The 21,279-nt window shown below is 40.9% G+C and overlaps 1 protein-coding gene across 13 annotated transcripts in view; it reads right to left on the reverse strand.

Annotated features, from left to right (window-relative positions):
- neo1a (neogenin 1a) overlaps positions 1 to 21,279 on the reverse strand; it is a 72,666-nt gene that overhangs the window by 38,177 nt on the left and 13,210 nt on the right. For all 13 annotated transcript variants that reach the window (XM_034221024.1, XM_034221015.1, XM_034221014.1 and 10 more), the window contains exons 3-5: positions 17,682 to 17,818; positions 5,550 to 5,704; positions 5,264 to 5,384 (exon numbers count right to left, since the gene is read on the reverse strand). In XM_034221024.1, the coding sequence (XP_034076915.1) occupies positions 5,264 to 5,384; positions 5,550 to 5,704; positions 17,682 to 17,736 (331 nt within the window). In that variant the 5' untranslated portion in view covers positions 17,737 to 17,818. The remainder of the gene's footprint in view (positions 1 to 5,263; positions 5,385 to 5,549; positions 5,705 to 17,681; positions 17,819 to 21,279) is intronic.

Below are 21,279 nucleotides of genomic sequence, written 5' to 3' on the forward strand. Positions count from 1 at the left end.
CCATCTCTCAGTGGGGGTCTAGTACCTCTGATGGGAGGGGAGGACAGGGCTCTTCTGTTAGCTGCCACAGGTCTGAGAGGGGAGGGGAGGGACTAATGGTACCATGGCTGCATAAAGGGAGAGGAGAAAGGTAGAAATTCAAAAGCAGGGGGAAACCGAAGGGAACAAAAGAGATGAAAGACAAGGAGAGATTGAGGAGCATCGTTTTCCTGTTCAAGCTGTGGATTCAGCAAAAGCTTAGATAAATGCATTTGCATCTGAAATACTGTCATCTCCACTTGAATTAAAGCTGAAGATACAAGCCTATGGAATAAAGAAGCTGAAATGATGTAGTAGCATTGCACAGCATTAAGCATCCAATGATGTTGATTTGAATTGTGTTATCTTTTACCCCGAAGTTGGCTAAGTACTGAGTAGAATGCCTCCCTCTCATTCATCTCAATGAAATTGACTCTCCACAGTGGTGGCTAAAGCAGCATGAGAGTGCAGAGCTTGTACATCCAAACAAGCTTTCAGGCTCTCCAGTTAAGTATTTGGCTTGGGCTCTAGGAGGCAAATGTCAAAACATTATTCATGTGTGCTGTGGGAACGAAGAGGAGAAGAGAGAAGAGATGGAGGGACAAACTCAGACAAAGGAGGATTTCCATATTAAAGCCAGCACAGTGTATGAAAGGAGAAGAAGTAAGTATTCAGATGCAAATGGCAGTGCATCTCTTGCATTTATGCAAACATAAAAAAGCAAAAAACATGCACTTAAGGGCAACGTGAAAAGTGAGTGCATCCACTTCTCTTTTGTTTGCCAATGTTAAATGCAGATCTACATTTGTCATATTAAGCTTTCACTGTAGGTGCTTGAATTTTAAACAAGCCGATGTTGTAGAGTGGGTATGTAGGGTATGGAGTTCCCAGGTTCGTGTGCAGCCTTGGGTTTGTTATTGTTCAAAATGAAAAAAACATAATGCTGAAAAACAAGCAGTTGCTTTCTGCTTCTGAATGAAAAGCCTCAAATGTAAATGCTAAATGCAGATCTCCACAATCAATAACGCCAACTATCCTAAAAGTAAATATGTGCCTTAGCTCTGGATCTTAAAGAACTACACAGAGAAAGAAACCTCACTGCAAATATTTGACATACATTTGAGTTTGCCGTCTTATCAAACTTCAAACACAGCCTTACTCTTTGTACTGCATGTGAAAAGATGACAATCATATAAACAAGTGCTTTGTCTAGGCGTGCTCAACTTCAAAGTTTTAAAGCGTGACCCATTTCCTCTCCAAGCTGTAATTGCCGCCTACTACCGTATCACGCATAAACGCTTCACATAATCATGTGCCTGGAAAAGGCTGCAAATTGTTGATGCACGCTGTCTATCCTGCAGATGACACATGACGATAATCCCTTAAATAGCATATCCTCTGCAGCTGACTAACCTTCCTCATGATCTTTTAGACAATAAGGTCTACATGTTGACAGCAAATTAAACTGCCAGCTAGGAATCATCATGATAGCCATTAGTGGATGTATTAATAGTTTAGTTAAGAAATCAAGGGCCAATGTGCTGGGATAAAACCATTGTATTGTACATTGTGTACACAATGTACACAATGTATTTTACAATAAAAGTTATTAGTGAGAACATTTCCTGATTGTCTTTATTGATTCCAACTCCTGCTTATATGGGTTTGATGTGGTACAATTACTAAGATAAAATCAAAATGTCTATATATATATAAAAAATCAGATTTGAGAAATGATTAAGCGTTTGTCAGTGTGGAAAGTCATACCACATTGATTCATGGTGTTCTTTGTCTTGGGCAAAGCCTGAACAGAAACTAGAATAACTACGCAAACTTCCAGCACATCTCAAATATGGCGTCCGTATGTGGCAGTTTCCCATTAGGAGGCGCTTTCTTGTCCTGCATAATTATGTCCACTTTCGGAATTGTGCTCCTATTTACCCACATCTGGTTGCAACTAGTTGACCCTTATAGCACATGGCTGTGGAATGTCCAGGGAAATTGTTCTCGGCTGCAATCTGTATTCCTATTCCTGACCTCCACTCGCTCCAAAAATCTGTTTATTTAAGATTTTAAGATTGCTTTAGAAAAATTCAAATAAAGCTTTCTTTTCTTTTCTGACAATGGAATATGAAATTGGCATCTACAGTACTGGAGTCCAAAGCCACAGTTATTGATACAAAGCAAATACTGTATCACTATAAATAACTGAAGAAAGTGTACACATGCCGACAGCTGACCTTTTTCCATTCCAAACATCCACAAGTGGGAATCATCAGCGGAGCCACATTTAACTGCAGCTGGCAGTGTCAAGATGCAAAGATTAGGCCCACTAATGAATATTAGCCAACATGCAGCCGCTGGGTGTTTAGATGCAGTTCACCCCCATTGATTTCCCTGTTGGGTGAAGACAACTTTATCCCTGTGGCAAGTCCCTGGCTTATCAACCCCCCGACTGCAAGGCAGCCGGCAGACAGACGGGGTGATTTCTGGCCATGCTTCAGGAGGATTTGAGTCTGGCAGGTGTGAGCGGGATACCTGAGGTGTAACACACAGGGGCAGCAGAGGTCAGGAGCAGTATGTTCGTGGGTTAAGAAGTGGACAAAGATGTCCAGCTGTGAGGAGGGGAACCATATAGGGGGAATATTCAAGATGGCCCAATAAACACAAAGCCCAGACTATCACAGAGAGCAGGTGGCTGTGAGAGACAAGGAGAGATAAAGTGAGAGGAAGTGTGGAGAAAGGTGGCAGATGGCTGTAGAATTGGATATGTACAAAGAAGAAATAGAGAAGAATACAGAGGAGCGACTCTAAGGAGAGAGACACAACTCTGCTAGATCTTAAAGAGATTCATTTCAACCTCACATCACAAAGGCATATCCACAAAACACACAGAGCTGTAGAAAACAAGAAGACTTCAAACGTGTTCTCATTGATTCACCGTTGCACCTCTGAGAGAGGAAATTACTTTGACACAGTGGCGCTTGCATTTGTGGAGAGTGCAGCAGTGGATGTGTCTGTACAAGCTCAAAACGTCAATAATTTACAGGAAGAATAAACAGCAGCTCTGCGACTTCTGTTATTTTGTGGATCTATCATCCGAGACGCAGATGATGACTAGATAATAAACTGATGAATAAACAGGAGATTGGAAAACCTTCTGCTGCTAAATGTGTTTCTATTAGTGCTACTGTGACAAAGAAAGAGGTACACTCAGAAATGGTTCCCTGTGATATTTAAGTATTAAACAGGGATTCATTTTTCCAAAGCCCCACTCTGGGCAGAACCCGTGTACACGGCCAGCTGCCGCAGCAATTCCTCCCATTTATCTTCAGGTCAAAGAAAAAGAAAAAAAAGGAAAAGACTCAGGGCCATGTAAAGTGGCAGAACCTTATCAATGGTGTCAAACACAAACACACAATGAGCTGCAGGTCATCATTATTACTGACTTACTGTCCTCCAATCAGAGGGGGAGACACAGCTGGGGGGCCACCGGTTGGACACTGCTCTGCTAATCCATGAGCCACCTGCTTCAAGTGAGGCGGAGTTCACGCTTGATCACATTTTGTCTTCCTCAACAAAATGGGAGAGTCTGAGTCAACAGTTAAATTGTGTTTATGAAGAAAAATGTGCTGCATCGGGATGTTTTTCCTTTATTCCCCCGCCGTGTTATTATTTTTACACTTGTTTTATGAGATTATGCTTTTTAGTGAAAATGTGTCTAAGTCATCATCTTACATTTCTTGTTGCTTTCCTTGTATGTGTAGAGAGGTTTTCCCTAGCCCTGTGGGTTGGACTGTGATCATTATGACTGTGCAAATGATCTCTAATTTAAGTTCATTTTCCCCAATGATCAGCCGCAATGAGAGAAAATTACCTCATAAATGAGGATGTTACATTTATTTTCAAACATTTGCTATTATTTCGGCACCTCTAGCCACTGTCCTTGGTGTCTGCTTGTGTTGTTCTCAGTCTGCACTCAGCAGCTCCACTCTGGGAATTAGCGTTCAACCTGTTATTTTGGCTTTGAAGGGAAAAGTACAGTAAGAGAGAAAATGCTGCAGCTATCCAGGCACTCTCACTTAGCACTAGTTCATGTTTGGACACAGCTCGACCAATGTTGCATCAAAGCATGCACGTTGTGTGAGGCTTCCTAAAGCCTTACTCACAACATTTCTGTAGCACTAGATGTGGAATGGACTAGAACGTTTGCCCCAGATATAATTTGGTTCCCTGTAAGTCACCTCTGGCTTAACAAGGTCCCAGTGGTTCATTTCACTGTTCACTACACACTCTCACACCTTCACAGATGTGCACTGCCTCTAGCCTCCAGCTAGGTGTTTATAAATAAGGCAAACTGTACAGAAGAGCAACTCTACAAGCCTGTGTTGAAAGAGTATTATTGCTGACATAGATGTATCTAGAATCTTGGCAATTTAACAAGACTAACGGAGCGTCCACACTACAGCTTCAAAAAAAGCTTGGAGCTGGGCGTGTCTGAAGCTTGGGGATGTTATTCAAGCAACGCGACCAACAACCAATCACATGAATCTCCCGCCCCCGACATAGAAAGCAAAAACCCCCGAGGATTTTATGGGAGCAATATATATATAAACTCCCCAAACAGGCAAAAACCTACCAGTTTCACCCACTGTCTCTGCCACCTCCCTCCATGCCTGGTTCCTCCGGTTTGTATCCCGGTAGGTGAAGAGGGTCTGGTCATACAAAACCGGGTGATTTGCTACGGCGATAATTAGTTTCTCCTCCATCTTTTTTTGAAATATAGAAATGAACGGCGGGATATCTCTCCCAGCTTAGACGCAGTTTGATTGGCTACGGCTTGAGCTGTCAGATTTTCCGAAACGGGATTTGATTGGCTGGCGCTGGCTACTCCGGCGTCTCCGGCGGAGACGGACCGCTATGCTACCCACAATTCAGTTCGGCGAAAAAAAGCGGCAACGTGACGTCACCCCATTCAAAGAGAATGGGCAGATTGAAGCTGTCGACGCTGTAGTGTGGACGGGCCGTAACACAATGCTCACTTTGTTAGCATTAAACAACACCAGCTCCCATAACAATGACTCATAGGAGGTGAGGTTATCAAAAGCTAAGAAATAATGAGCGACATCATTGTGGTAAGTATGAGCTTGTTAATTGTGTGTTTTGTAATTTTTTTTCAATTAGAAATGAATTTTCTTTTGTTGACTGATTAAATGATATGCCAACTAGTGAGTGTGTGGCGTACCGTGATCCAAGATGATGAGCTGAGCGCTGGACTGGATGTTTCCTGCATCGTTTTCCGCAAGGCACTGATAGAAACCCTCATCTGACTTCACCAGACCCAGGACCTGCAGGTTGTGCTCCTTCTGCAGAACAGGAAGAGAAGAAATAGAGAAAAAGATAAGAAGATTAAAGTTGGTTAGTTACAACTAGCATTTTTAAATCTTCCTCATAACCCTGTGATGATGCTAAATCGTGCTAACCCTGCAGGAAAGGGAGAAAGCTGCATCTCTAGTGCCAAATGTACTTACAATTATTTTGAAGTAGTCGCTGGGGATGACAGCATCTCCATTCTTGACCCATTTGACAGTGGGAGCGGGGGAGCCTGAAACCTCACAGTCAAAGACGATGTCCATGGACTCGTAGGCGTAAACGTTGTCTGGCCGCTTGAGAAACTGGGGAGGAACTGTGGAATCCAGAGGAGAGAGGGAAGTCAGGGAAGTTGCATTAAATAACATTGCATTCATTTTGATGGAATTAGCAGTATAAGGAACGGAGAGATTAAGAGGGACTACAGAACATTTGTAGCAGTCCTCTTTTTTTATGAAAATCAGAAACCAATTTGTTAAAACCATAGACTGTATATGGTTAAAACCAACCAGACACATGAAACTCCGTCACTCTGGTCTCTGCCAGTAAATGAAGAAAAACCAAGTGATGCCATGCCCCCCCCTTCAACTGCCAAATTGCCATTCAAGAATCATCTAAAAAACAACTTATCAAATTATATTCTGTACCCTTCACAACTGAACTGCAACCTTTTTCGCCAGATGGCAGCACTTGGATTATTTGTTTAAAAAGGATCAAAAACCTCTGATCTTATATATTGAATAAAAACAGCTACTTGGGGAACAGCACTGTGTGATAGCATGCTACACTGGCTAAGCCGAGCACTTGCAGATCTCCCCTAGTCCTGGTAATGAGGGCCACAAAAGGAGTTATTTGATCTGCTGGGGTGATACAGCGCCTCATCAATCTGTCCTGGAACAAGGTCACTGGGAGCGCAGGGCCCAGGCCTCTTCCTCTCTCTATAATTGGACTGCATGTGTATGTGAGGAGAGACAGAGTAAGACAGACTGTGCTGTATGTGTGTGTGTGTGTGTGTGTGTGTGTGTGTGTGTGCGTGTGTGTGTGTGTGTGTGTGTGTGTGTGTGTGTGTGTGTGTGTGTGTGTGTGTGTGTGTGTGTGTGTGTGTGTGTGTGTGTGTGTGTGTGTGTGTGTGTGTGTGTGTGTGTGTGAGAGAATGTTTTGCCTTTGCTTCCTCTGTGCATTCTCAGATAAGCAGCAACCTCGCTGACCACAGTTAAATGATTGCATTGTTGGTGTGTCGAGCGTTGCCAGCAGCCTCCTGGGCCCTGTGATAGCTAGTTATTAGCATCTATTTTGTGGCCATTTGCGTGGGCTTATTGGATATTAGTAGTGTCAGGTAGATAGGGTCCTTTTCTGGCTCTATTTAGCGGAGAAGCAGGTATTGAGGTCAAGTCGCCCTCATATGCTTGATGTAGCTGTGGCTAATTTACACTGACATGAAATTGCTCGTTAAAAGATGAACGTGTATTCTGTTGGGACACACTGTTACCAACAAAAAGAAAATGAAGACTCAAATAATAGCAGGGTTTCCCACACATAGACTATACTTGGGCGGGCCGCCCAGGTATATTAACGGCCGCCCAAGTATATTTCGCGACCCATTTTTTTTTTTTTTTTTATACGTTTTTTTTGTATATATTTTTTTTTATTCGTCCGTGACCACGACGCCATCTGCGATCGATTAACTTGTGGACAATGATCCCTCGCTCCCTTGCTCTGATCTCGCCTCGTTAAGTGGCCTGCCTCACACAGGGTGACTGGCTGTCTACATGATGTGGCCTGCCGACATGGCCACTGTCATAGAGATCATAAATCAAAGCCCTTGATTGGTCTCTGTGTGTCATTCAAGCTCGGGATAACCTCAGCTCAGGTGAGGTAAAGGACTCTCTGAGTGTTTAGATCAGGGGTCCCCAAACTTTTTCCTGTGAGGGCCACATAACTTTTCCCTTCTCTGATGGGGGCCGGGTCAGTTTGTAACAAAAAAAGTGTGACGATCGCATGGGTGTCTAAACGTAAACATTTATTGTTTTCTAGAAAGCCACACATAACCAAATATTAATAACCCTTTCCGGGATCTTCACAGAAAAAAAGTCAGGAAATAAATAATAACACTATTAATGAAATAAATAACACTATTTATGAAATAAATAATAACCAAATAACCCTCTCTGGGTTCTTCACAGAAAAAAAGTCCATTGAAAATTACTGTAACTTTCTGATGTGCCGTGCACAATCTTAACAGGTAAAAGTTTAGCTTAGTTGTCAGAGCAGAATCTCTCAAAAATAAACGTGGATTTACGTAAACAAATATATTTTTTCGGGTTTCGGGTGTTTTGTTTGATTTTAAACAAACAAAGTCTTGGCTTTCAGAATATGAAACTTTTATTTCCAATTTATTTATTTCTCACTCGCAATCTGCTCTTCCGCAGCGCCGCCGCCGCCCCGCCCCCCCCCCCCCCCCCCCCCCCCCCCCCCCCTCACTCCGCTGAAATTATGAATGTAAGAGTATAGTAATCATAGATAACACTGCAGGGTCCGTTACAGTTTGTTTTCATCTGATTTCAATTAAACAAAGTCTTGGCTTTCAGAATATTAAACTTGTTTCGGCAAATTCAGATGATAAATACAACTTTGAAGCTTCGGCATAATTACAAGCGGAGAACGGCAGGCATAACAACAGCCGGTGTTTCTCGTGAGTGTTTTCCCCGGGAAACAAACACAATACACACAAACGCAAAATTACACAAGCACACACACTGACACACACACGTATACACACACACTCGCGAGCTTCCCCTCCAAACGAAAATATCTTCCCTCGGTAGTATTTTGATCATTTGCTCCGCTAATAATCAATCAGATCGATGGATTCCAGAGAAGAGACAACTTTGAAGGCCTTTTTCTCAAAATGATGACTCGGTGACAGTCATTATATAATGTGACATATTTCGCTTAATATTTGAAGTACAAAAACAATCCTGATATCATTATAAAGCTAGGAATATCCTCTTTCCATCAGTGTATACAACTCAAAAGGTGTCTTCGGGTCAATGCGACTGATTTCGATAGAGCAGGTCACAACATTTTGACAGGGGCTAGTCTAGGATTCGCGTGGCCAGACTGAAAGAAGAAAAAAAAAAAAAAAAAAAAAAATCATAATGCGTCTCTGGTATTGTTCAGGGGGCCGGGCCAAATGTGGAGGCGGGCCTTAGTTTGGGGACCACTGGTTTAGATAGTTAACTTAGTCTAAGTTCTCAGTGGGTCTCAAACAGTGTGGTCACCATTTATGTAAACACATATTTCCATTTGAGAGGGTAGTGATTGGTCTAATGGATAGTGAGGTGGGCTGAAGATCGGAAGGCTGTGAGTTCAAATCCCGCCAGGAACACCACCACTAGTGTGCCCTTGAGTGCCATCTTTACGCAAAATGATTATACAAAATGATTATACAAAATTAAAACTTTTTTTTTTTGCGCACCCCCCCCCCGCCCGCTGCCACCACCCCGCCCAAGTATATTTCAGATCTGTGGGAAACACTGAATAGATATGCTTACATTTTCAATACATCCATAAACAGTGTAGCTACAGGACAGAGGGGCACCGTGAAATGTGTGTGTTTTCCTGACCTTAAAATGCACTTTGCCCATCTGTTTTCTATTTTCTTGCCCAACAGAGAGCAACAGCGGGAGGAGAGGCACAACTCGCAGAAGTCGGCACAATGTCACAACATGTTTTTTTTGTATCCTCATCTGAAAAGTGGGGGCAGCATCTGCCAGTGTCCTCACTCTTGGTGTTTTTTTATATTCAATTTTCTATTTTCTGTGTCTTCGTATTTAGAAATAAATTACGACAAATTGAAATCGGTGGTATTGCCTACTTTAACTTCATGGACATAGTCCCTGACCATGACTGTTAACTATTTGCAACAAGTGGCTTTGTGATATTATACTAGATTTCCATATGCTTTTTTAAGTAGAGCTTGCATGTCACTTAGATTTCACAATGCATTATTGAAATACAAGTTCAACAAAATCATTTCAATAGGAAATGCAATTCACTTTACTTCACTAGGAATCACATAAAACAGTGTAGGGGTATCAAAGGGCTAAGCTTATCTTCAGGTTTGGTGCTTCAAAAAACAATACAAAGTTACAGTATTAAAACAAAAGTGCCGTATGGTATCATTCTCTTATCTGCACATTTTCCAGATGCCAGTTTTCGAACCACAAAATGTTTCAAAGACACTGGCTAGTCCACAGAATATTGAAACGGCCCATCTCCTTATTTAATGAGCGTCTAGACTTTTCTCTGAGCCACTGTGGAAAATATTGACAACTGAGACAGGGATGGAAATGAGGATGGTGATGCTTGCGGACTGGATCCCTGTATGATTGTCAGGACAGCCACCCCCCTGTGTCATTGTGTGTGTGTATGTACCAAAGTTCCCTGCAGCGGGAAGTGGAGCTGTTAATAATGTGTTTCACAGTGTGGTGTCCCCTGGATATTCGCCTCTAGTTACTGTGCAGGTGGATTCCTTGGTTAACTTTTGTGTCAGGAACACGGCTTTAAGGTATCAGTAAGTCAGCGTCTGTGTGTGTGTGTTTGTTGAGCCATGTGTGAGTATGAATAATTTGAGTATAGTCACTGGTGCTATATGCTGTACATGTCTTTGCTTCCTTCCCTGCCGGCAATATGTACATGGATGGATTTAGTTATGTATTGCAGTTTGTATTACAAGTGTGTAAATGCCTGCTTATGTATGAGAGCATGTTTCCTTACCTCCATGCTGTTACAATCTGTGCAAGGATATAGGTATAGTATAGTGTATGTGCATGCCAGTGTGTTTTTGTAAGTGTGTGTGTAGGGAGAGACCCCTAGTGTGTTTTGCTGGTGACGGGTTCTGATGGTGGCTTGTACCCCGCGGTTCTCTTTATCTCTCATCCTCTCTCTTTCCGTTTCACCACAGCCCCTACTCTTAATCTTCCTTTAACTCCCCGTTTATCTCTCCATCTTTAGCCTCCCCCCTTCTCTCCATTTGAGCAGACATGCACCATTTTCTCTAAATGGTGTTCAGACATTTGGAACCTATTGGACTGAGCAATGAGTAGGAATGCCTAAATATACCAATAAGGCTTAAACAGTGGGGGTGGGGGATCTTTCAGGACTCAGCGGACCACGACGTGTGTGAAAGTATGTGTGTGTGTGTGTGGTGTGTGTTTAGAGGGGAGACGCTCATTGCAACCAGCCCAATGACCTTCCTTAATTGGCGTTTTAAAGCATAACACATGCATATGTAAATGTGGAGTTAGTCACAGTCACAAAAAGATGAAGAAGAGTGCTACCAAGGCCAGCAGTTGGTTAATCAGAACAGCGGTGGTGTTTTTGATTAACAGGCTCCTGTATTAATTGGAGATAAAGAACTACGACGTGCATGACTACCATCAGCTTGGGAGTTGACATAAACATGACAACAAAGGCGAAGTAAAGGTAGTTATATGCTCAACAAAATGTTGAACAAAAACTCAGGTTTCAACAGAAAAGGCTTGACTTAAAATGTAAGGACATTGTGTTTGCATAATAATACTTGTTGCCTCTGAAAGGGAGTAAAGAGGGTTTTTTGGCAGATAGTATTTAAAGATCACTTAAATGTAAAGACAGAGAGCATTGGAAAACACTTCCAGCTGAGCTTTTAAAAAGGCAGAGTTGATGATGGTCATCATGTTTATAATTATAAAGAATTGTTACAACACTAAATGAATGTGTTCTTGTAAATGTCTCTCAATCATTCTTAGTGTGCATGCAAAGGTTTTCATATATATATTCATTTTTTTAGAGTTTGACGATTGTTCTATGTGTACCTGCACAGGAAATGAATCTCTTCTAATTAAGAAGTTATTGTTTATTTTTTAACATCTGGAATTCTGGATCCAGTGACCTAACGAAGTGCACGTCTTCCAGTTCAAAGACACACAGACACACATTCTCAAAAGCTGGAATGTGTCCAATAACTATTGATCTCTAATGAAATAAATTGTTCAGACACAGAAAACAAAACAACGAAATGTCTAAAACATGGGATAAAACATCAAGAGCATTGTGAGAGAAGGGAGAATGGCTGAAAGAACTACAATCCCAGCTCTTTGGGGATGGTATTATCTCTTTAGCCTGTAGCTTAATAAGAGAAGCTTTCATACAGACTTACACCGACTCCAGTGAACTGTTAAAAGACGGCCACATAAAGGTCACATGGGTGTCTCACTGTGAGCTTGTAAAAACAAAACCCCATAGGATTCCTGAAGGGATTCTGGCGAGATACTTTACTCAGATCTGCACTGGTAGCCAGGAACACATTGAATAGAGATACGCTGAGGGGAAGAAAGCCCAGCCTTCATCTCATACTACACCCAGATACAATGTGAAATGTCAAATTCAGAGAGCAGAATAAAGCAGCCGTTAAAATGTTAGACATAAATGGTCCCACACTTACGCTACAGCAGTGATCTAATAAGGCCTGATGTAAGACTGTTGAAGCTGAACAATCAAAAATACAAAATACATTTTCCAACTGTGTTAGCTTGGCTGTTGTCCAGTGAGCTTTATAAAGTCAAATAAAAGCTCTTAGGCAGTCCGGGTTTACTCTGAGGGCAAGCAGATCTCGGACTGTGCTAATTACCCGTCCTGTTCCTCCAAAGATAACAGCCTTACTTTTAATCCTGGCCAAAACAAACAGCTTCAGCAGAAAGGCAAGAAACATGCTTTGTGTTGGCTTCTCTAGTTATTGTTCAGAGCATAATGTCCTGTTAGAGTCGGAGTCATAGAGAGGGAGTTCAATCTTTGGACGATTTTGTCAACTCAGTCGGATGGTTTTGAAATGACGGGAACTGAGGGAAAGCAGACGCCCTAGATTCTCCCTGAAATGCTGAAACAGCTTGTTGATGGTTTGGTTACAGCTAAGGGGAGTTCATGGCACTTCCTTTGTGCAGTGCTTTCTTTTCAGATCAATCTCAGTAGAGTTGAGCTATAAAACAGACTTTTACTACTCAACATGCTTTTGGAAGTATACTGAAAACCTGGCAAACCAAAAAACACAACACAAATGTCCATTCACTTGTATTGCATACTGAATATTTTACTTTAAAATGTGGTATTAATGTAATTTATTATAAGAGTCTAACTAGCAATTTGGAGGATTAAATACTGGATGTGTTGTTTTGTGTAAACTTATTTATTGCAATCGGATACAAATAACATCATACTCATGCCGTAAACACGTTTTTAATTAAATATGAGAAGTTTTTGGAGGACTAACTTCAGTATTGCATAAGAAGAAGCAAGTATGTTGATACAACAGTTAAGAATTTAGAAATAGGTCAATGGAAAAGTTATCTTAGTGACCCACAAAGGGGTTTCAACCTAACAGGAAGTCCCAAACCAATTGCTCTCACTTTCCTGAGAAGTAACACTAGACTATCAGTTAATGAATACATTTAACAATTTGACCAGCAGAGCAATGCCTGTCAGGAGCTGCTTCAGCAGATACAGAAACATGGGAAAGACAATCACATAGCTGAAGTCGAACACACACGGTACATTTTGCATGTACTGTTTGAGAACGATATCACACAAAAGTGTGATATCGTTCTCATAACAGTACATGCAAAATGTACCGTGTGTCACAGGATACAGGAGCGTACACAGGATCTGACAGCGACCCCTCCACACACTTCTCACCCCAGTGGTTGAGCTAACACCCTCTATGAAAGAGGGAAAATGTGTGTGTGCGTGTGTCTGTGTGTGCTGATCCTTATCAGATTAGTTTTCTTATAATAGCTAGATGGAACATTTCCTTTTTGTTTCAGCCAGAATATATCTGCTCTGTGACGGCACAGTGGGGTGCAGCAACATGGTGTTCCCAAATAAAAACAGACCAAAATATCCAACACATCTTATCAGATTTCTAATTCTTCCAGGCATTATTTTAACAACTATTTCTGTGACTAGTTGGAAAAAAGAGTCTCTGAGCATGGTTCAGGGAGGTAAATACTATAGCACTTTATAGCACATGCTTTGGCATTAAGTCACAGTCACATGTTGCTTTTTTCTCCGTGGATCAATGTGAGCTGCCTTAACTGTATAGATGTACAATGTCTTACGTCTCTTGCTACAGAACAGTGAAGAAGAAAGTAGAACTTGGAGTTGAAATTTCAAATATGCAGTTTTCTATTTGGTACCGTCTATTTTTACTCATTGCTATAACAAGGCAAAACGACTCCTCCTGTGTGTGGTTATAAACCCTAACTTTAACAGGGGGCAGGGACTTCCTGAGCGCTGCATATGGAAAGAACAATTAAGTTGATGACACGATAGCATGAGGCTGTGATTGATGAGGGCCACTGGCTTGGAGCCCTATAAAAACATACATTTTGTTATGCTATTTCTGACACACACACACGCACACACACACACACACACACACACACACACACACACACCACACACACACACACACCACACACACACACACACACACACACCACACACACACACACACACACACACACACACACACACACACACACACACACACACACACACACACACACACACACACACACACACACACACACACACACACACACACACACACCACACACACACACACACACACACACACACACACAGAGAGTACAGAGGGTGAGAAGTCACAGCGAAGTCACACTGAACAGAAAACACTCTCACAAACATACAGTAATCACACAATCCTGGATACGATGTTGATGGAGTTAACTGTAACTGTCAACACTTTAGATTAAAGTCTGACAGTCTTCTAATCTACCTGCCGGGAATTTTCCTGCAGTCTGAGAAAAAGTGTAGCTTCAATGGTAATGCCAGATTGTGCTTGTGTACAGCCTCTAATCCTCTTTATCTCACTGATTACATTTAATAAAACTGATCTGGAACACGCTGCTCTGGTATACCTCTTGCTTATGTTTGACAGACGCTGACTATCTCTCCTGGAGCTGTTTATACATCCTTTCACATTGCAACATATTCATGTTTGTTCAGTTGTGTTTTTAATAAAGGATTTGCAGCTGAACATTTACTATTTTTGTAGCATAAAGACGGACAGCTATTCAATACATCTACAATTTTCTGCCGGAAAGCTCTGCTCATGTGAAGTAAAAAAAACTGCATTAATTAGGTGTATGAGATTCTGATAAGTAGGGTTCACCATTAAAGGACCATCAAACTGATTCTCCTGAAGCGTTAATGCCTTGGTCATTTAAAAAAAAAAAAAAAAAGTTTCCACCTTGTAGGTAGAGACTTTCATAAAAAATACTAACTATATATTTTGAGAGATTTTACTAAGTTTTATTATTATTATTATTATTTGTTCAGAAATGTACAACTGTAACTGTGTCTTTGGTTGGGCTTTGTGTCCCTGTAACTTTAACACCATGGAATGTATCGTCTCTTTCTCACAGATAGTACACATTGTACAAGATTCCAAAGCTTATTGATTGAAAATAAAAAGAACAAACATATTCTCGAGGGGAAATAGCAACCAAGGACACTTGAAAAGCCACTAAGGCAGGTCCATTGGTTGAAGAATGGTTGAATCTGGAAACCATGCACGTGTAGTGAATGCATACAGGTGTATAGAGTGATTGACCTTGTGTGGCTTCATTATGTATGCTAGTTGTGCGATAGTGTGTGTGCACACACACACACCTGCTGCAGCCCTGTGCAGAGCTCTCTCCACAGATGAGCACCAGCTGCATCACAAACCCCCAAGCTATCTCCAGGCGAAGCCTAACAATGTTTTACCATATCAAATCCCCGGCCACCTCTCTGCATCTTTCCCCAAGCACAAACTGTCCAGTGTCTATGAAAAGTGGCCAAACACACAATTGCTCCTTGTTCCTGCTGCAGAAGAGGCCCCTACAGTGTTTTTATAGCCGTCAATCATGGGGAAAATAGTGTTGATGTTACTATAGATTCATACCACGATGATTTGTATGAGGGCATTTTATGAGCGGAAATGTTTCCTCAAGGAATCAATTGACCTTTCAAGTGTCATTTCTGTTGTCAAGGGAGCAAATCAATGCCACAATCTGGTTTCTTCATGAATCTGGATGGAGCAAATGCAATTAGGCCTTAGAGTCTACAGCATAGGATTTAATCAAACCGGTTTATTGCATTACAATGACTGATGTCTTTCAACAATATTCAAAGAGTGCTGATCAATCCTCGACAGTCTTGTCACATTGGAGGTGGAGGCTGGCAGGGTCGGGTCAGAGACATGAGGGATTTCAGCGAGAATTCGATGGACAGACTTGAAATCTGAAAACGAGTGAAGTCCGATGTCCTCCTGTGACCTAATCCCATTTCCCATTACTGTCTCCTGTAATCACAGGGAGCAACGGGAAATGATGAAAGGATAGTGGAGGGGTGATGGTGGGATGAAGGGATTTGGGGGGGAAAGAGATGGAGTCATAGCACGATGTGGCTGCGTGTGAAATGCAATGAACCCAGGAATGAGCCTCAGGGTGTTTCCCCCAGTCTCAAGTTATTTCACAGCAAATCATGTTGTCTTGCCTCACCTGGGAAAAGCACACATGACATGTTTGTGTTCATGTCTATTTCTCTCAACAACGCAAAGTCTGACAACAGTAATTACAAGGCAATTACTGTGGGTGTGTCTCCTATGTGAGAGAGTGGTTTTACGTTCATCCACGGATTTTTCCACAGATGGTTCTCCTTTCTGTCACTCTCATACAGATTGAGAATGTGGCGTGCTCGATTCATTGTGTTGTCAAAGCTGAATTTGAACATTGTTCACTCATTGTTACCATATGAGGCATGGATGGATTTCAACACTTGGGAAGGGGAGAACTATTTTTTTCAGAGGAGATTGGTTGCTGAGTGAAAATTAATTCTTTAGATTTACATTATGATTATTTCCAGTGCTGGTCAGTTGCATTGACATTTACAGAGCAGGATATAGTATGGTATCACTGGACGACACATTTATTCTAGTTGCTTTTCTTGAGATTTTACATGCATTATTTATTCATTTTGTATTTCACACCATGACACAAGGACTGAGCTTATATGGGAATTTTAGACTAGTCATGGAAAAATGAAGTCTTTGCTACGAAGTTGGACTTTAAAGAGAAAGATTAGTCAGCGTTCACTTGGGAAATGGCAGCTGCTGCTTGTGTAAGTGTGATACTTAATGCTCATAAAAAAATATGTCAAAACGAATATGTCTCGAATTTTTATTTGCTCATCTACACTGAATTTCGAGTGATACATACTACAGCTTCAGCAGTCTAGTACCTTCAAAGGATTGGCTGAAATTGAAATGCAGAACTGAGATATGTTTGACCTGAAGACCATTAACGGCAAGTTATTCATGTTTTCCAATTACAAAGAGGACAAATCTTACATCACATCAACAACAGATGTGTAGTAATGTAACGGGGAGAAAACCCAGCTCAAATTGTAATGCTACTTATGTGTACTATTTACTTTATATTTAATACTAAGCGTCAGACACACATTTACTAAAACACAATATAACCTCTTTTGCAGAGGTGAACTTTTTCTGTTCACCATGTTGTCTGGTATCTCAAGCTTCTCACGTTCTTTTTTGTCTCTTCTAAAATCTTATACTTGTCTTTCTCCTGCCAGCAATATGTGCAGCTCAAATCTTTTTGTTGTTGCTTTGTGTAGTGAAGTTATGGGCAACGGCAGATTTGAACAGGTAATAACACACCACACATGCTACACATGCTACACATGCTACACATGCTACATATGCTACGTATGCAAACTTATGCTGAATATTTCACTCACAGTCAACGCCTTGATATTTTTAGTGTGCAGCATATCCCAACAGTCACCTGCTTGTGCACATTTACATAGTTTGCGAGCAAGAAACACACCTTGTCCATTTCATTTCAAACTAAGTGGTTTTGTTTCAGGTCTGGGAAGTGTCCTTTAGTCGTCTAATAAGTTGATTTCCAAACTTAATCAGATGGAATGAGTCTGTTTTCAGCTCTCAAGCACGGCAATCTTCTTATTAGTTAATACATCCTCTCTTGGCACGCGTATACAATCCAATCTGCATCTTAATAAGAGTCAGTAGGTCTCCTTGTTTCACATTTTCTTAAACAAATAGAGCCACAGGAAGATTGGCAGAGCTTTTTCAGATAAATAGAGCATTTGTTTTTTTTCTGTTCTTCTGTTACAATTTTGAGCCAGAAGGCAGACAATGCTGACGGTACCTTGTATGGTGAGTTGGGCCTGGGCTTCAATGGTTGCGTTGGCATTGTCCGCCATGCAGGTGTAAATGCCGGCATCCTCCTCTGTGAGATTGAAGATCTGAATACTGCCTCCTCCCAGCAGCTCCACACGACCCTCACTGCGGACAGACACAAAAACAAAGATGTGAGAAAGAAAATCAGCCAAATGTGACTGTGAACAAAATGTTCCTCCTGATTCCTTTATACAAATAGCATGAAGGACCTTTGGGGCTGTGCCACTGTCAGCATCACATGCAGGGGACCTCAGGATTCAACATTTGTTTTTCTTAACCAGACTTGTGAATTATGTAAAAAGCCATTACATTTCCATGAAGCATATTCCCTCCCTGCTCATTTAGATCACTGAGAGAGAAAGGTTGCATTCTCTGGAGCTCCTTGTTAACCTACTGGCCTGAGGTTGACTCCACATCTGTCACACTTTACCAACTCCGGTTATGAATAAAAGATCCTAAAAGTTGAGTCAACAGCCCAGAAAAAGGCAATTTACAACCTTTCTTAACAATTATGATTCATGGACAGCTCAAGAATTATTTAATCTTGCGGCATAAATGACTACTTTTAAAGAATACAAGCACACAATCATACAGATCATACAGCTTTGCAGCCACACTACAGAGTTCTTACAACGCCTTAACAAATGTTTTCCTTCTCTTTCATCAGCTGTTGATTAACCGGGGTGACACTCATCTATAAAATAACAATACAGAGATCTAATATCGAGGGGATTCGACTTTTCAAACTGATGCGTATCCACAGCAATATTATCATACGTTTATTAAAAGTTCACAACCTCTAAATGTTGTGTTTTCCTTTCCTTCATACAAGCTTGAAATCTTCACTCTGTGTTGTCCCTCAGTGAAATCATTATGTAAATGCATCTTTTCGTCTCTAGAAGACATCTTACAAGCCACAGTGAAAGCCCACTGAAAACTGAATATCAAGTGTTTCACTGTAACAACAAATCCATGTTTCCATCAGGCATTTCAATTACTAAATATTTATTCTAAACTATTTACGCCTAATCCAAATATATAACCGCATATTTGTTTGTTTAGCCTCCTTTTGAACCAGTGACCCTCCTCCATCTTAAACAGTCCCAACTTTCATTTCCCCAATTGGCCCAGGGGGAGCAGTTTGTGGCCGAACTGAGGCTTAACTCAACAACCACTGAAGCCGGGGAGTAGGAGGGGGCTGAGAGGAAAGAAAAAACAAATAAATAGCCAACAGAAAGCTCTGCATTCAGAAAGAGACAAATAGAAAGGTGGAGCAAGACACTAATTCAAAAAGGGAAGGTAAGATGCAGCAAAGTAGAGGGAAGTTCAGTGTTTTCTGGGCAGAGCAAGATTACTGCACTCGAGTGCATTGAGGAAAACAACACTAAGCAGCAGGTTGAGTAAGTACTGATCAACCTGCTGGCTATCCATGTATTTCACATAAACTCCTGCATCTCTCTCTCTCTGACTGGTGCTGTGTTTGGCAGCATTGGCCTTTGAGACCATCTGCCTGTCTGTCTGTGCTGAGTGGAGCGTTGTAGTGGCCCTCGACCTACTGTCACAAAAATGGCATCTCTGTTTCACTCATATTGTGGAGATAAAATAGACTATTAACCTCCGCATGAACCGTAATCACATAACAGTATGCAGGGTTCTTACACCTTTCCAAAGTCAAATTCAAGCACTTTTCAAGCATTTTCAAGGTGCATTTTCCAGCTTTTCAAGCATCTTACAGCTGTTGTAAATTACATATTTATATACACATACTCAAATGATTATTTCCCTACCTCACATTAAATGAGATGTTCTTTATGCGATAAACAACCAAATGTGTGTTTCGTGATAGCCTTCTACACGAGGATGAAAAATTAAAGAAAAGAAAACTAAGTTTAACATTTCAAAATGAGTGATCTGTATGTAGACTGGGCCTCCCATATAACCTGTCTGAGCCAATATAAAACAATCAGCCAAATAACTTTTCAATACATTATTGATTACTATTTTTGAGGTACTTTTAGGTTGGAAGTGAACATAAGTCAGAGGTACATGGTGTACTTCTACTCCACTACAGTTCAGAGGTAAATGGTGTACTTTTCCTCCACTACATGTATTTAATACCTTTAGTTACTTCACAGATGTGGATGAATGATGTGAAATCTAATCAAGTGTTAAATCAGACTTTAGTTCCACCTGGAGTAAATCCACAAGCTACCCTGCAGTCTACAAAGCCATTCAAACTAGCTGCACCTTTACCAGCTTTGAGAACACTTTCATGATCAATCATTATAAAACATATCATATATATTATTCTGAAATGGACCAATCTGTACAATGAATACTTTTACTGTCTTTAACTATATCTTGATGAGAATACTTTTCTACTTTTACTTGAGGAACATTTTGAATGCAGGACTTTTACTGTGACAGAGTATTCCTACACTCTGGTACTTCTACTTTTACTCAAGTACAAGATCTGAGTACTTCTACTTTTACTCAAGTACAAGATCTGAGTACTTCAACTTTTACTCAAGTACAAGACCTGAGTACTTCTACTTTTACTCAAGTACAAGATCTGAGTACTTCAACTTTTACTCAAGTACAAGACCTGAGTACTTCTACTTTTACTCAAGTACAAGATCTGAGTACTTCTACTTTTACTCAAGTACAAGATCTGAGTACTTCAACTTTTACTCAAGTACAAGACCTGAGTACTTCTACTTTTACTCAAGTACAAGATCTGAGTACTTCTACTTTCACTACAAGATCTGAGTACTTGTACTTTTACTCAAGTACAATATCTGAGTACTTATTCCACCTCTGGTAGTGTATTAGTCTGAATTGTAGCCACAAAATCACGCAGAGCTGCATAGAAATAGACTCACAATGGTAACAAGTGGAAAATAATATGTACAAATGTGTACAATGATTTGTAGGTAATGCTGACTATTCAAGACACCTGACTTATACATCTTCAAAGGAAGACTGTGTTCATTCTACAATTACATGGGATTAAAGCAAAATGTAGTTTTACTTGTATAATACTTCAATTTTATATAAAAGACCGTTTGTTTTCATGTTTTCAAATAAACAAAGTATTGGCTTTCAGAATATTAAACTTGTTTCGGCAAATTCAGATGATAAATACAACTTTGAAGCTTCGGCATAATTACAAGCAGAGAACGGACTAATGTAACGTCACAGCAAGCAACAGCCGGTGTTTCTTGTGAGTGTTTCCCCGGTACACAAACGCAAAAATACACAAACACACTCGCGAGCTTCCCCCAGACCAGTAATACAAACGAAAATGTGTCTTCGGGTCAATGTGACTGATTTCGATAGAGCAAGTCACATTTGGTTTAGGCACGAAACATACTACCAGTAGAAATACATTGCTTTCAAAATCGCTCTGTGTCGAATCAATAGATTATATTTCGTGACTATAACACGAAATGCCGTGAGTGCTGCATCCTCTGAACACCACACGATGGCGACTGTAACGCACACATAGGTACGCTCCTCTGAAATGATTGTCCCCTGCAATTATTATTATCCCTCAATCGAGTTTG

This window comes from Gymnodraco acuticeps, unplaced genomic scaffold (assembly GCF_902827175.1).
Source record: "Gymnodraco acuticeps unplaced genomic scaffold, fGymAcu1.1, whole genome shotgun sequence".
In the NCBI taxonomy this organism is placed as follows: Eukaryota; Metazoa; Chordata; class Actinopteri; order Perciformes; family Bathydraconidae; genus Gymnodraco; species Gymnodraco acuticeps.